The 13,659-nt window shown below is 42.2% G+C and overlaps 1 protein-coding gene across 2 annotated transcripts in view; it reads left to right on the plus strand.

Moving 5' to 3' along the window:
* The window catches only part of AADAT (aminoadipate aminotransferase), an 84,246-nt gene that overhangs the window by 40,785 nt on the left and 29,802 nt on the right, over positions 1 to 13,659 (plus strand). For both annotated transcript variants that reach the window (XM_030191548.1, XM_030191547.1), the window contains exons 7-10: positions 3,537 to 3,602; positions 5,661 to 5,743; positions 7,025 to 7,121; positions 7,657 to 7,718. In XM_030191548.1, coding sequence (XP_030047408.1) covers positions 3,537 to 3,602; positions 5,661 to 5,743; positions 7,025 to 7,121; positions 7,657 to 7,718 — 308 coding nt within the window. The remainder of the gene's footprint in view (positions 1 to 3,536; positions 3,603 to 5,660; positions 5,744 to 7,024; positions 7,122 to 7,656; positions 7,719 to 13,659) is intronic.

The following is a 13,659-nucleotide window of genomic DNA, read 5'->3' on the forward strand; positions in this document are numbered from 1 at the left end:
ACCAATCTGCTCACCTCCTCCACCTCAGAAATAAAACAAATGTTTTAGAAAGATAACATTTTGAGATCCCAGCATCTTCTATATTAGAGACAGGAATTCTTCAACATTTGATATTCAAAGCGATTTAACTGGGAAAGAGAGGCTGCTGCCCAGTTAAATTGCCTGGGCCCGGCTATCCACTGACATTCAACAGCAAGTACTGCTGAAAATTAGCATAGACCATGGCTGCAGTATCTAGGTAGTGCAGAAGTACATAAGTGTTGCCATACTGGGATAGACCGAAGGTCCATCAAGGCCAGCATCCCATTTCCAACAGTGGCCAATCCAGGTTTACAATTACCTATCAAGAGCCCAAAACAGTACAATACATTTTATGCTGCTTGTTTTAGAAATAAGCAGTGGATTTTCCCCAAGTCCATCTTAATAATGGCTTATGGACTTTTGTTTTAGGAAGCTTTGTTAAACCCTGCTAAGCACTTTTCCGGACACCAGTGATATTAACTGCTGGTGAACAGATAGAAAATGGGCAAATAGAACTGCTTTTTATGTCGTTCTATCTGTGTCTGTCTAGCTATCCAGGTATTGGCACTGAATATCAGTTGGTACCTAGATAACTTCTGGGTAGTGGCCTGAAGAGTCCTGCGGTCTCCCCTCCCTCCCCAAGGCCTACCTTTATGGTCCATGAAAATATAGCTTTTTATTTGAAAACTGCATTACGGTGGTATACACCGTCTCGATCATTGCAGTCTGAACATCAGCAGTTACTTGTGGTTCCTGCATTACATATACATTTTCCATCCGTGGACCAATTGAATGGAACAATCTGCCATTGCGACTCAAGTATGAGACCAGTGGGCCTGCATTCCGGAAGCAGCACAGAGACTTTCTTTTGTTTAAGGCTTTGTTGTTGTTGTTCTGATTGATTGCTGTACCTGTTATATGTTTGATTTTTCTCTTGTGTTTTTGTTTGTTGATTATTTTATAGATGTTTTTATTATAATCCGCCCTGGATAAGGGCCATAACACCTGAAGCTATCATAGAGGCTGGGCTGGTATGTACTGTTTCTTTCACATCTTAGGGTGGTAGGAGGGGGGGTCAGTGGCCACTAGGGGAGTAAGGGGTGTCATGCCTTAATCCCTCCAGTGGTGATCTGGTCATTTAGGGCACCGTTTTGTGACGGTCGTGATTGCAACAGGTCTAGACCAAAACGTCTAACTTTTAGCCCTAGACATTTTTACTCTGTTCCATTATGGCAGAAAATTTCCAAGATTTGGGAATGCTTAAATCCCGCCTCCAACATACCTCCTTGTGATTTGGACACACTGTAGATGAACTGCATAGAAAAACGTCTTTAAAATGGGTTTTGAAAATAGCGATCTCGACATTTTGGACAAAAAGAATCCATTTGCTGCTTTGTGCTGCTTTTTGGATGTTTTTTCTGTTTCAAAAATGAGCCCTGTACAGGTACTTATTTTGTACCTGGGGCAATAGAGGTGTCACAAAATGCCTAGCCACCCGCCTGGGGCTACTCTGCAGCCACTTAGAGGGTCTATCCCCAGCACAGCTCAGGTCCACCTGCACCTGCCACTTGTGCTCTACACATCACCGACTAGGTTCCAACCGCCTCTGGGCGAGTCTCCCACTCTCAAATTATCCCCAGTAATTACTAGATTACTGGGGTCACACTCTCAGTGGTCCGACAGTTCCTAGAAAGCACCCACAGACCCAACACACAAACCACCAGGATTCTTAGTCAGTCCAGACAAGCAGAGGCAATAAACTAAAAATGTTTATTGTCATGAAAAATTAGAAAAATGAATAGAAAAGGTGCAATAAACACACGGTAACAAGTAACTAAATATGGATCAGTTATAAAACTAACTAAACATTTGATTACTATCTAAATAGTACCTGGGAAGTTCAGGATATATAGCTGCTCACAGGTTATCAAATATAACTATTCACAGAGCCACAGCAAAGAGATCTTTCTCTCTTTTCTCCCTGGCTAAGACTAGAGAAAAAGCCAGTACATCCTAGCTGAAATTGAGCTCCTGGGCTAATCAAAGCCCAGAACAACAAGTTTTAAAAGTGGCTGGCCACATCACTGCAGGTTAACTTCTTCTCTGTGTGCTAACCAAGGGGGTCTTTTACTAAGGCGCACTCACATTTTCGGCACATGCTAAAATTGTAGGTGCTCTAAACGTTGGAGATGCCAATACATTCCTATGGGCATCTCTAACGTTTAGGGCGTCCACAGTTTTAGAGCGCGCTAAAAACGTGAGCGCACCTTAGTAAAAGACGCCGTAAAGAAGGAACAGTCATTTCTCTGTAACAGCTTTAAACATAAACGTGTACCACCTGTTGGCCAAACTAGAGAAATACACTTCCAGAAATAATCAATACAGTTTACAGGTTTAAAACCCACTGTTTTGTTACAGGAGGGTTAGGTGACTTGCCCAGAGTCACAAGGAGCTGCCGTGGGAATTGTACGCAGGTCCCCTGGTTCTCACGCCACTCCTGTACAGATGAGACAGGGATGCTTTTCTGTAGGGAAAAAAACCTTTTTTTCTATGGATAGTAAATAATTTCATCAATATAAATGACTTAGAGGTCCTTTAACTAAGCCACGCAAGTGCCTACGTGTGCCAGTTCCAAGTTCCTGCCCTGCTACTGCGTGGCCCGGGCAGTAATTCCATTTTTGACGCGCATCAGTAAATACTTTTATTTTTATTTTCTGCCACATGGGTGGCAATCAGCATTTGGACACGCGTTGACCATTACCACCCCGTTAACACACGAGACCTTACCGCCAAGTTAATAGCTGGCGGTAAGATCTCAGACCAAAATGGACGCATGCCAATTTTCATTTTGCCACATGTCCATTTTCAGACCCCCCCCCCCCCCCCCCCACCAAAGGCATTTTTTACAGGTGTGCTGAAAAATGATTCTGCGCACAGCCAAAACACGTGCCTACATTACCGCAGGCCATTTTTCAGCGCACCTTAGTAATAGGACCCCTTCGTTGTAATAGGGAAAAAAATCTTTTTTTTATGGATAGTAAATAATTGCATAATAATTTGAACATCTAAGAGTAACTCTAGAGCATTATTTCAGTTTAGTAAATGATTTGGTTAATTTTTCTCCCAAGATCATTTTACTCAGCTGATTTGGTTCCTGACTGCAACTCTATCATTGAGTTTTTCCAAGTTAAGATTGCAAAGTAAAACTGGAATTGGGGAATACATGTTAAGATTTTGACTGACATTCTCCTTATTAGGAATAAAATAGGCCATGTGACCTATTTGAATAATTCCAACGTAATAATTACCCTTTTTAGATTCTGAAAACATTCGTAAGAACAGCCTGCTGAGTTAGGCCAGGATGTATCATGCCCAGCATCCTGTCTGTTACAGCAGCCAGTCCAGGCCACAGATATTCCTCCTGTGTACAAACAAGAAAGAGGAGAAAATCCTGAAAATCAATTTTCCAAGATACATTTTACAGTTCCAGGATTTTGATTTGGCTTTCTTTTCAGATTGCAAGAGATTATGATCTGCTTATCATAGAAGATGATCCGTATTATTTTCTCCAGTTTCAAAAGGTAAGCTTCTGTCTGCTTATATTATAGCTGACACATCTTTTGGATATGTCCCACTTCAAACCTGACACATTATTTAGATGATGTACATTATGCAAGTGGGGAAATGTTCCTGTATGCCTGAATAGTTGTTATTTCCCTGTATGCATTTGCCCACGCACTTGGCACAGTCTGCAAAGGGACAGAATAAGTATCCTTTCCCGTGGAAAATTGTCTCAGGATAAAGTACCCGCAGTAATTTACAGCCACTCTCTTTGTGATTGTATTTTCCACATAGGGTAACATACAGTATATAGTTTTAAAAAAGCAAAGTTTTGTGTATTCTTGCCTTTTCCCCTTAACCTTGTCAGTAGGAACACCTTCACACCTGCCCCTGGATTCTGTATTGATCACCCAAATTTGGGCACAGATCCTAGATCTGGATGCAAACAAATTAATGAGCCATTAACAATCAGTAATTGGTGCTAATTGGCACTCATTTGGATTTACGTGTGGATCTGCCCCGTACCATATTCTATAAAATGAGTGCTCAACAGGGATGTCGCCATGGGCAGGTTTGAGGCGTTACCAGAATTTAGATGTTATAGAATAGGGCAGAGGTTCCCAAACTTTTTCAGTTCACGGCACCGTTAGTGTCCGAGCATGGCCCCCCGCCACATAGGTCTACACCCCCACATTTCTCTTCCCCCCCCCCCCCCCCCCCCCACACACACACATTTTTCCACTGCTCACCTTCACCTGGAGCAGCCCTGGGGGGCCTCCTGTGCTCCCTGTATCTCCATCTCTCCTTTTTCCTGCCCCAATGTTCCTCCCTGCCCAGCATCTTTTCTTTGTCCTTGTCTCTTCCCATATTCAGCTTCTCCCTTATTTTTCCCTTCTTCCCGTACTATCCTGCCCTGCCCACCCTACCCAACTTGAGTGTCACGTCTCTTCCTCTCTCTTCCAAGCCTGCCCACCCCCTGAACAGTCTGACTTTTCTCCCCTTCAACCTTCCTCCTCCAATCAAGTCTCTCTTCCCCACTCCCAGTGAGCCCTGCATCTCTTCCCCTTGCCAACTCTCCTCCCTAGCCCCAGTCCCCTGTACCTCTCCAGCAGCGGCAATGATTAAGAATGTTTTCTGTCAGCATCGGAGCCTCTTCTAAAGCGTGTCTTGCCTACTCTGATAACAGGAAGTTGAATCAAAGTAGGTTCAACGCTCCAGAGAAGAGGGCAGCTCTGACGTTGGTGGAACACTGTCTCAATTGCCGCTACCAGAGAGATACAGGGGCCTGGGGCTACAGAGAAGAGCCGGCGGAAGGGAGAAGGAGAGATGCAGGACTCATGGGGCACAGGAAAAGGAAGAGAAAAAGAGACATAATGAAGGAGCAGCAGTGGTTCGGGTGACGGAAGGAGGGAGTTCAGGATTTGCCATGGCACCCCTGCACGTTTGCTGCAGCCCACCAGGGTGCCACAGTGCACAGTTTGGGAACCGATGGAATAGGGTCATTTATACACCTAACTGCGATTAGTTGTGCGCCAGCATTTACACCAGGTTTCAGTAGGCGTAAGTACTCGCACCCAAGGTTAGGAGTGAAATGCGTGCTAAGCTAGTATTCTATAAAATATGCTCTGTGCAGAGCACCCTTTGTAGAATGTTATCTTAGCGTGGATCTGCCCGACACCTAACTCTGGGCACCATTTACTGAATTCTCCCCCAGGTGGGTAAAAGTAGATACAAATGATGCAGCCCGTTGTAAAAGCAGGTCTACTTCTTCAGCAGATATTCTGCAGTTAAATAATAACCTCAGAGAAGTGTACCACTTTGAAAGGTAATCAGCAATGGTCCACCTTGCATGTCAAAAACGGTTGGCAAGGAAAAAAATGATGAGAAAAAAAAATCTAATTTAAACATTTAAAAGCCTAGCTTTTTATAGCTTCAGATGTGAAATGCGTAAATACCTCTCTGTTCCAGATGGAGCCAGTTGGAAATTGCAGTTCTGAGATACAAATATTCAGTTTCTTGAGACATTGTAACCCTGTCACTAAGAATTTCAAAATGTTTCAATATTTTTATTGTTTAAGCCTTGGACCCCAAGCTTCTTGTCAATGGATGTTGATGGTCGAGTCATCAGGACGGACTCAATGTCTAAAGTTCTCTCTTCTGGGTAAGATAGTCATAGTACTAGTTACATACAGGCTCATTTTCGAAAGAGATGGACGGCCACCTTTCGACATAAATCGGAGCATGGACGTCCATCTCCCAGGGACGTCCAAATCAGTATAATCGAAACCCGATTTTGGATGTCTCCAACTGCAGTCTGTCGCAAGGACGTCCAAATTTCAAGGGGACTTGTCGGAATCGTGGTGAAGGCAGGACTTGGGCGTGCCTAAGACTTGGACATCTTTGAGCCATAATCGAAAAAAGCAAAGACGTCCTAAAGTAAAACTTGGACATTTTTACCCAGACGTGGTTTTTTACGAATAAGGCACAAAAAGGTGCCCAAAATGACCAGATGACCACTGGAGGAAATTGGGGATGACCTCCCGTTACTCTCCCAGTGGTCACTCACAGAGATGAAACAAACGTTCATGGAGTCTGAAAAAGATCAGAGATTAGAACAGAGTAACAGAACAGTATAACTGGCTAGCACTAGCATTTTTAGCAAGCGCTAAAAATTAGTGCACGCTAACTGTGTAGATGCCCATAATATTCCTATGGGCATCTACATGGTTAGCACACACTAAAACCACTAATGCACCTTTGTAAACAGGGCCCTAAGTAAGTACACCATCAAATTATTATAGATACCCAAATCAAAGAATGTGTTCTAAGCATTCATCGACTAATGTACATCACAGTGGTCAGTTGGCTTGGAATTTTATGCAGCCTATATTAGGGTAAAGGGTAAAGGCTCATGAATTTGATATACTGCCTTTCTGTGGTACAATCAAAGAGGTTTACATTTGTTATATGCAAGTACTTTCTCTGTCCCTAGTGGGCTCACAGTCTAAGTTTTTGTACCTGACATGTGCCAAACCTTCTGCCCCTTTTCACTGTTGTGGCTTTCCAACTGCTTCTCTATTTGATTGCGCCTTAAAAGAATTTTAAAGCCTACTGTTCTGGCTTTGGATTTCTATCTAACATTTTAAGATGGACACCCCTTTGCAGGAAGAGTTGTAGTCCCTAGATCAAATGTAGTTTCTTTGTAAAATAGTTTTTTGGTATTGTCATATTTTTGGTTATGCAGTGGTCGGCTGGAAAGTTCTCAATTAGGTACTTTCATGTACCCAGTGTGAATGGCAGTAGATATGTGTTTGAACTACAGATTTACAAGGCTCTGCCTTCCATATAGTAAGTAGCGTACTAGGTTTTAGTACTGATCCCAACGGTCTGATATAGTAATGTGAAATTTGTGCATCATACAGTTTAACTTTTTCTCTTCTAGGTTGAGAATAGGCTTTTTAACAGGTCCTGAGCCTCTTATTGACAGAATCGTTTTACATATACAGACCTCAACAATGCATACCAGCACTTTCTCACAGGCAAGTTCATGGCGTGGTCAGAAAATAAGTATGTCTAATAATCAAGCACCTTTTAGAAATTCTCTGTGCTGGTGTAAAACCCGACAGGATATTTTCAACCCTAGACGTGCAATCCTTTTGTGAAATGGGGAATACGTGTGTAGATCTTTGCCTCATCCGGGTCCTACTCAAACCATGTCTCCACTATGCCCCCTTGAAATCTCTGCACTTTGAATATTGGGTCCTTACTCTTTAAAAAAGCAGTGTGTGTGGGAATAAAGTGAACATTAGAACAGCATGCATATTTTTTTAAAAATCATGGGGCTGTTCCCCCCCCCCCCCCCCCAACACACACACACCAATCTAAACACACCCCAGAAATGCCTCTTGTAATCTGGCAAATAGCACGTGTGCCATGGAAGCCTATGCATACTTTCATCTGAGAGGAGGAGGAAAATTTCAGACAGATCAGTTAACTTGGATAAATCATTATTTACTGGTCAAATGGCTTTGAAAATTGCCCACTGATTGTAATTGTGTATTTTCTTTCTTACAGGTAATGCTGTCGCAGCTCCTTCATCAATGGGGGGAGGGAGGTTTCCTGAAGCACGTAGACAGGTATTCAGCTTGTTTTAGTATATTGGACCATGAAAGAGTTGTTTTTACAAATGGAAACCCAAAGCTAGTGACCACTGATTCTTACCTACCACCATTCTCTCCTACTCAGCCAGTGCCATAGACAGATTTCACCGGGCCCTTAGTATCCAACAACGAAATAACTCGATGCTGAAAGGTTTATCTACTTTCCCTATGTTAGCAACCCAGCACATGCTCATCTTCTCCATGCCATACACCTCCACTTCTTAGAATGCAGTTCCTGTAGCTCTTGGGTTAGTCAGAGGTTATTAGTACACATAGATTGTGCTGCAGCTCAGGGAAAGCAATATTGCTTATCTGTAACAGATGTTTACTGTAGACAGCAGGAGTCATAAGGCACACAAGTGGATGACATCCTCTGACAGTGCCAGTTCAGAACTGCTTTCCCAGAGATCAGAACTCAAAGGGGGCAGTAGTAAAAGATGAGCTTTTACCAGTGCTTTTTTCCTAGCAAAAAAGGTGCCGGTACTCAAATGCCAGGCCACCCTTTAGGGGTGGGGTGATCACTGAGGGACCCACCCCACAATAGCCAGGCTTCCTGCAACCAGTCACAGAATCTATGACAATTTAGAATTGTTGTGTGTAGAGCCTGAGCTCTTTCATCAAAACTTGGGGACCATGTGTCAATTTTAGCAGACAATGGAAAAATGGCCAGTATTCAGTACCCCCTCAAAAAAAGCCCTGGCTTTTACTGAACTATGATTTACCATGAGAGTTAGCAACCTGTGATATAACAGTCCCACAGATTTCTGACTACCATAGTAAAGACTAACGCTGCTTGTGAGCCATTTTATATGGAAACATGAACCCTAGTCATAGTAGCACAAGATTACTACTATGGGTGTCATTTTGGAAATGGCATCAGCCAGGGCAGATGCTACTGGTGAAGCTACTGGTAGGCCCTTTTGGGGGTGGAAAGCTTGAACGGGGGTAGGGGGACAGCACAGACCCTGCAGGGTCCAGCCAAGTAGCATAGGACCACGGCTTTTTGAGGCCTGATGTTCCCTGCATGATTTTATGGCCATAATGCAACGTCAGATGTATATCTGGTGCACACCGCAAATCGCGTTATGATTTTTACATAGTAATGAGTTTATTTACATGCATTTGCATGTTTTGCATCTCATTATTATGTAACCTGTGGTGGAGTGGGGGCTTCGACGTTAACTTCAGAACTTTTAGTACAAGAACAGTGGGCAGATGACTACGGTCTGTGCCCTGAAAATGGCAAGGACAAATCAAACTCGCGTATACATATAAAGTATCGCATACCATGTAAAATGAGTTTATATTGTTGGGCAGAATGGATGGACCGTAGAGGTTTTTTATCTGCCTCCATTTACTATGTTACTATGACCTAAATATCACCATAGCTGAGCAGGACAAACTGCAATAGGGCCCTTTAAGTCGCATTAATTGTCAACGTGACTTAAGACCCTAATGCAGCTTGATAACCGCCTCCGTTAGTGTAAAGTTCTGATCACCCACAGCCTTTCCTGCATACAGTGGTATCCTCATCTCTTCAGTTAGTTCCAAAGCTGATGCATTCAGGCAACTGTTGGGGGAAAACATCTGTTACAGAAAAGCAACGTTAAAGAGTCATGGGATAGGAGGCAAGGTTCTGGTGTGGATTAGGAATTGGTTATTGGACAGAAAACAGAGGGTAGGGTTAAATGGTCATTGCTCTCAATGGAGGAGGGTGAACAGTGAAGTGCCGCAGGATCAGTACTGGGACCGTTGCTATTTAACATATTTATAAATGATATGGAAATTGGAACGACGAGTGAGGTGATTAAATTTGCAGATGACACAAAATTATTCAAGGTTGTAAAAGCATGTGCGGACTGTGAAATATTGCAGGAAGACCTTAGGAAATTGGAAGACTGGGCATCCAAATAGCAGATGAAATTTAATGTGGACAAATGCAAGGTGATGCACATTGGAAAGAATAATCCAAATCATAGTTTCCTGATGCTAGGGTCCACCTTGGGGGTCAGCACTCAAGAAAAAGATCTAGGTGTCATTGTAGATAATACGCTGAAATCTTCTGCTCAATGTGCGGTGATGGCCAAAAAAGCAAACAGCTCAGACCTTTCCTTCTATCAAGTATAGAATTAAATTTAAAATTCTCACTCTAACACATAAGGTTCTCTACACTGCCACCCCCTCTTATTTAGCTTCGCTGTTTACCGCCTACATGCACCCACCCCCGGTCCTTAACTGATAATAGGCTTGTTTTACCATATCCTGCTAAAGCAAGATGGGAGTCATCTCGATCTGCTGCCTTCTACTTTCTCTCACCTGCCTTATGGAATTCAGTTCCGCAGTGTCTTCAACTTGAAAGTCTTACTTTCTTTTTAGAACATCTTTGAAGACCCACATTTTTCAATTGGCATTTGACTATTAATACCCTATCAAATGGTCCCTGTGATGCGGGTTGGCATTTAAACAATGGGCAGATACAAATGAATGTTAGATTAGAAGAGTAAACAAATGCAAGGTCATGATGTATGAATGTCTTTATTTTGCCTGAATGTCATCTGGTTTGGCTTTCCTATCAAATTCTGGAGTTCCTTTCTTCTTATTATAAATTGATTATTTTTAATTATAAACCGTTTCAGTTAGAGGTGGTATAGCAAACTAAGGGCCTCTTTTACGAAGATGTGCTAGCATTTTTAGCGAGCGCAAATATTTAGGGCACACTAAACGTTAGAGACGTCCATGGACGTCTGTAATGTTTAGCATACCTTAAATATTAGCGTGCACTAAAAACGCTAGTACACTTTAGTAAAAGACCCATTAAATAAATGATAATGTAACATACTGTAGATTTAATATCACATAATACACATGATATGAGCACTGTACAAATGGAATACCCCTAAAGAGCAACACCTTTAAACATTCATATAGCATACATAAATTAGGACTGTAACGAATACTCGTATTCGATTCGGCCCGAATACTGCCCCAAATACATTACTCCTATTCAGCCAAATAGCGATTTAAATTCGAATTAGAATAATTCAGGGCTCTACTGTGCTAAATCTTTCTGGAATAAACACTTGATCTCTTGTTGCTTCTTTTATTATTTATGTTAAAACTTAGTCTCTACAGTTCCGTCAGTGCTGATCGGAGTTTTTAAATTAAATGTTTGACTGACTGACCCTGACACAGCCTAACAAAATGTTGGCCACCATCGGTCACAGTCTGGTCTCTGGTTTAGCTGGGAGAAAGAGACTATGCAGCTACGTGTTTCTGTTTTAAGCTGATATTTTGCTATTCAATTAAAATCATAAGGTTTTGCTGGGAAGTTTTATGCTAGTGATGAAGAAGTCCTGCTTTACCAGCTGATATCTGGAAGCTTCTTAAGGCTTTTTCCTCCCTTTCCACCATTTTGAAGATTTTCATTGGCTATCTGGATAATGCCATTGAGAATTCACAGCTACAGGACTAATATTTTTAATAGTGGCCACTGTAACTATGTCCATTTGAATATCAGGCCCTTGGGAATTGCTGACACCCCACAGTACTGAATACTGAAAAATGAACCTGCCTTCCCAGGTGATTGGGATCCTCATTTTACAGTCCTGTAGCTCCCAGGAAGTCCATCTCTCCTTGCAGGTACCATTTCGGACAAGGGGACCAATAGGTTCTAACAGTAATTTTTTTTTGCTTTTAGAATGGCAAGTTTAAGTGCAACTATGGTTATTCAGCACCATGTCTTCTAATGAATCTGAAAATATCCTGATATAAACTAGACAGACTATACCAGAATCTGGGTCATTGAAAAATGATGGCCTGTTTTGTCTGCCACAGAGTACAGTTGGCAAGCTTTTGCCGTCCTCTCTCATGGCTTTGTGTGATGTCTTTCTCTCTGGTTCACAGTCTTTGATGTACCTTCTTGTTTCTGCAACAGAGCTAGACTGTCCATTTTACAGCATGAACTGGTAGCTCCCAACTTAGTTCTTACTGGGGTACTTGTTGCTAAGTATTTGTGACCAGTGTTTAGAACTGGCAGTGAGGACACCTTTAAAAAAAAACTGACCTCCCTAAAGGTTTGTGGAGGAAAACCCTTGCCAGGTGCTGGGCTGCAGGTTACTATGATAGTGATATACTGTGATAGAACTTTTATATGACAGATGAGACTAAAATGCCCAATGCCCCTACCCTAAATGAGGTCACAATAACAATCTGTGATTGAGGATAGACTGATGTGTATAAGTTAGAGTCCAAAACCAAAATTGCAGCCAAAACCATAACCAAAAACTAACGTTTGGTTATGTGAATGTGAACCAATGAGGCCCACTGGGGATTGTCAGAGCTTGCAGTTAGCAGGTCTCTGCTTAACCCACAGGAGCCTATTGCCCTCCAATCCCAGTAGATGCAAGCAGAGGCTGGCAACTGGAACAGCCAGCTTAACAAGGACTTCTCAAATAAGTATGGCACGTTTGGGTTCCCAAGTCAATGCTGATGTAGTTAAATGTCTTCTGATACAGGAACCTTATGAGACCATGTGAAAAAACAATCATGATTACCAAACTGTGCACAAGTAACAAGAGAAAATAGCTTTGAGATGTTTTCTGTTTGTATTCACTTATTTAAAAAAATGATTATTACTAAAATAAGGTAAAGGAGTCCAGTCATTATACCATCCTGATTCACAATCCAGAATAAAAGAAAATCCCATTGATGTTACTGAATGCAAAGACTATAAGCTCTGAAAAATTACAATCAAGAACAAAACATTTCTCAAATTATTTTCTAATATCTAAACTTTATTTTATTGTATTTATTTCCATACTAACCTATAGGTTGGCCAGTACTTGTGCTTGAAAACAATCACTGCAAGTTCCTTTCTCATAGAATCTAGTTTCTGCATGTCAAAAGTTTGATTAAAACACTACATCTTCATCATACCCAACAGGAGTTCAGGATACTCACAATTATTTATTTATTTATTTGTTTGTTTGTTTGTTACACTTGAACCCCGCACTTTCCCACTCATAGCAGGTTCCATGCGGCTTACATAGTAATAGGAATACAAAGTATAGTCAGAGAAAACAGGCTAAGCTTAGCAGAGTAATGGGGAAGTGTAGATAGGTAATATAATAAGGGAGAGGGATTAAAGGAGGCAGGAAGAGGTGCTAGTTTTAGGCTAGATTAAGATAATCAAGGGATAGGGTCAGGGTGAACATAGGGAAAAATTGGAGGAGGCGTGCCCCAAGTCATTGCCGTTGTCGCAGGATCAGGTGATGAATATTATGAATTAATATAAATGAGATAGATTTGCATACAATGGAGGCAGTCCATGCAGATTTATCTCATGCATATTCATTATGGATATATTAAAAACCAGACTAGCTTGTTTGTGTCCCATAGGTTGAGAACCCCTGCCGTAGAGTAACAAGCAAATTCAAACCACTCTATCCTTTAGTGCAAAGGGTAACTGGAGCAAAGTTCACCCTTGCAATGACCAAAGCATGAATCCAAATGATGAACAAACACAGTACGCAACAACATGAAGGAACAAGGCATTAAGCTAGGCAATGTCAAAAAACTGTGAAATAATAAGGCAGTAATGACACTGAACCAGCCAAGAGGCAGGGCATAGAAACCTTAGCTCTTTAGGCTGGCTCCAGCAGTGCCAATCAGGACAAGACATATATTTTTTAGAGGCAGGAGAGCCAGAAGCATAGCCTTTCCCACAGTGGCATAGCTATGGGGGGCATGGGGGCCTTGGCCCCCCAAATTGACTCTGGGGCCCCGTGTGCACAGCGACTGAAAACAGGGCAGGGCACTAGGCAATGTGAGACCAGCACAAGACAAACACTTTAGATGGCAGGGATTGCGGACCCCCGCCAGAGAAGGTACCTTTGCAGTGGCAGGGGGGGGGGGGGGG

The sequence above is a fragment of the Microcaecilia unicolor genome, chromosome 2 (assembly GCF_901765095.1).
Source record: "Microcaecilia unicolor chromosome 2, aMicUni1.1, whole genome shotgun sequence".
NCBI classification, from domain to species: domain Eukaryota; kingdom Metazoa; phylum Chordata; class Amphibia; order Gymnophiona; family Siphonopidae; genus Microcaecilia; species Microcaecilia unicolor.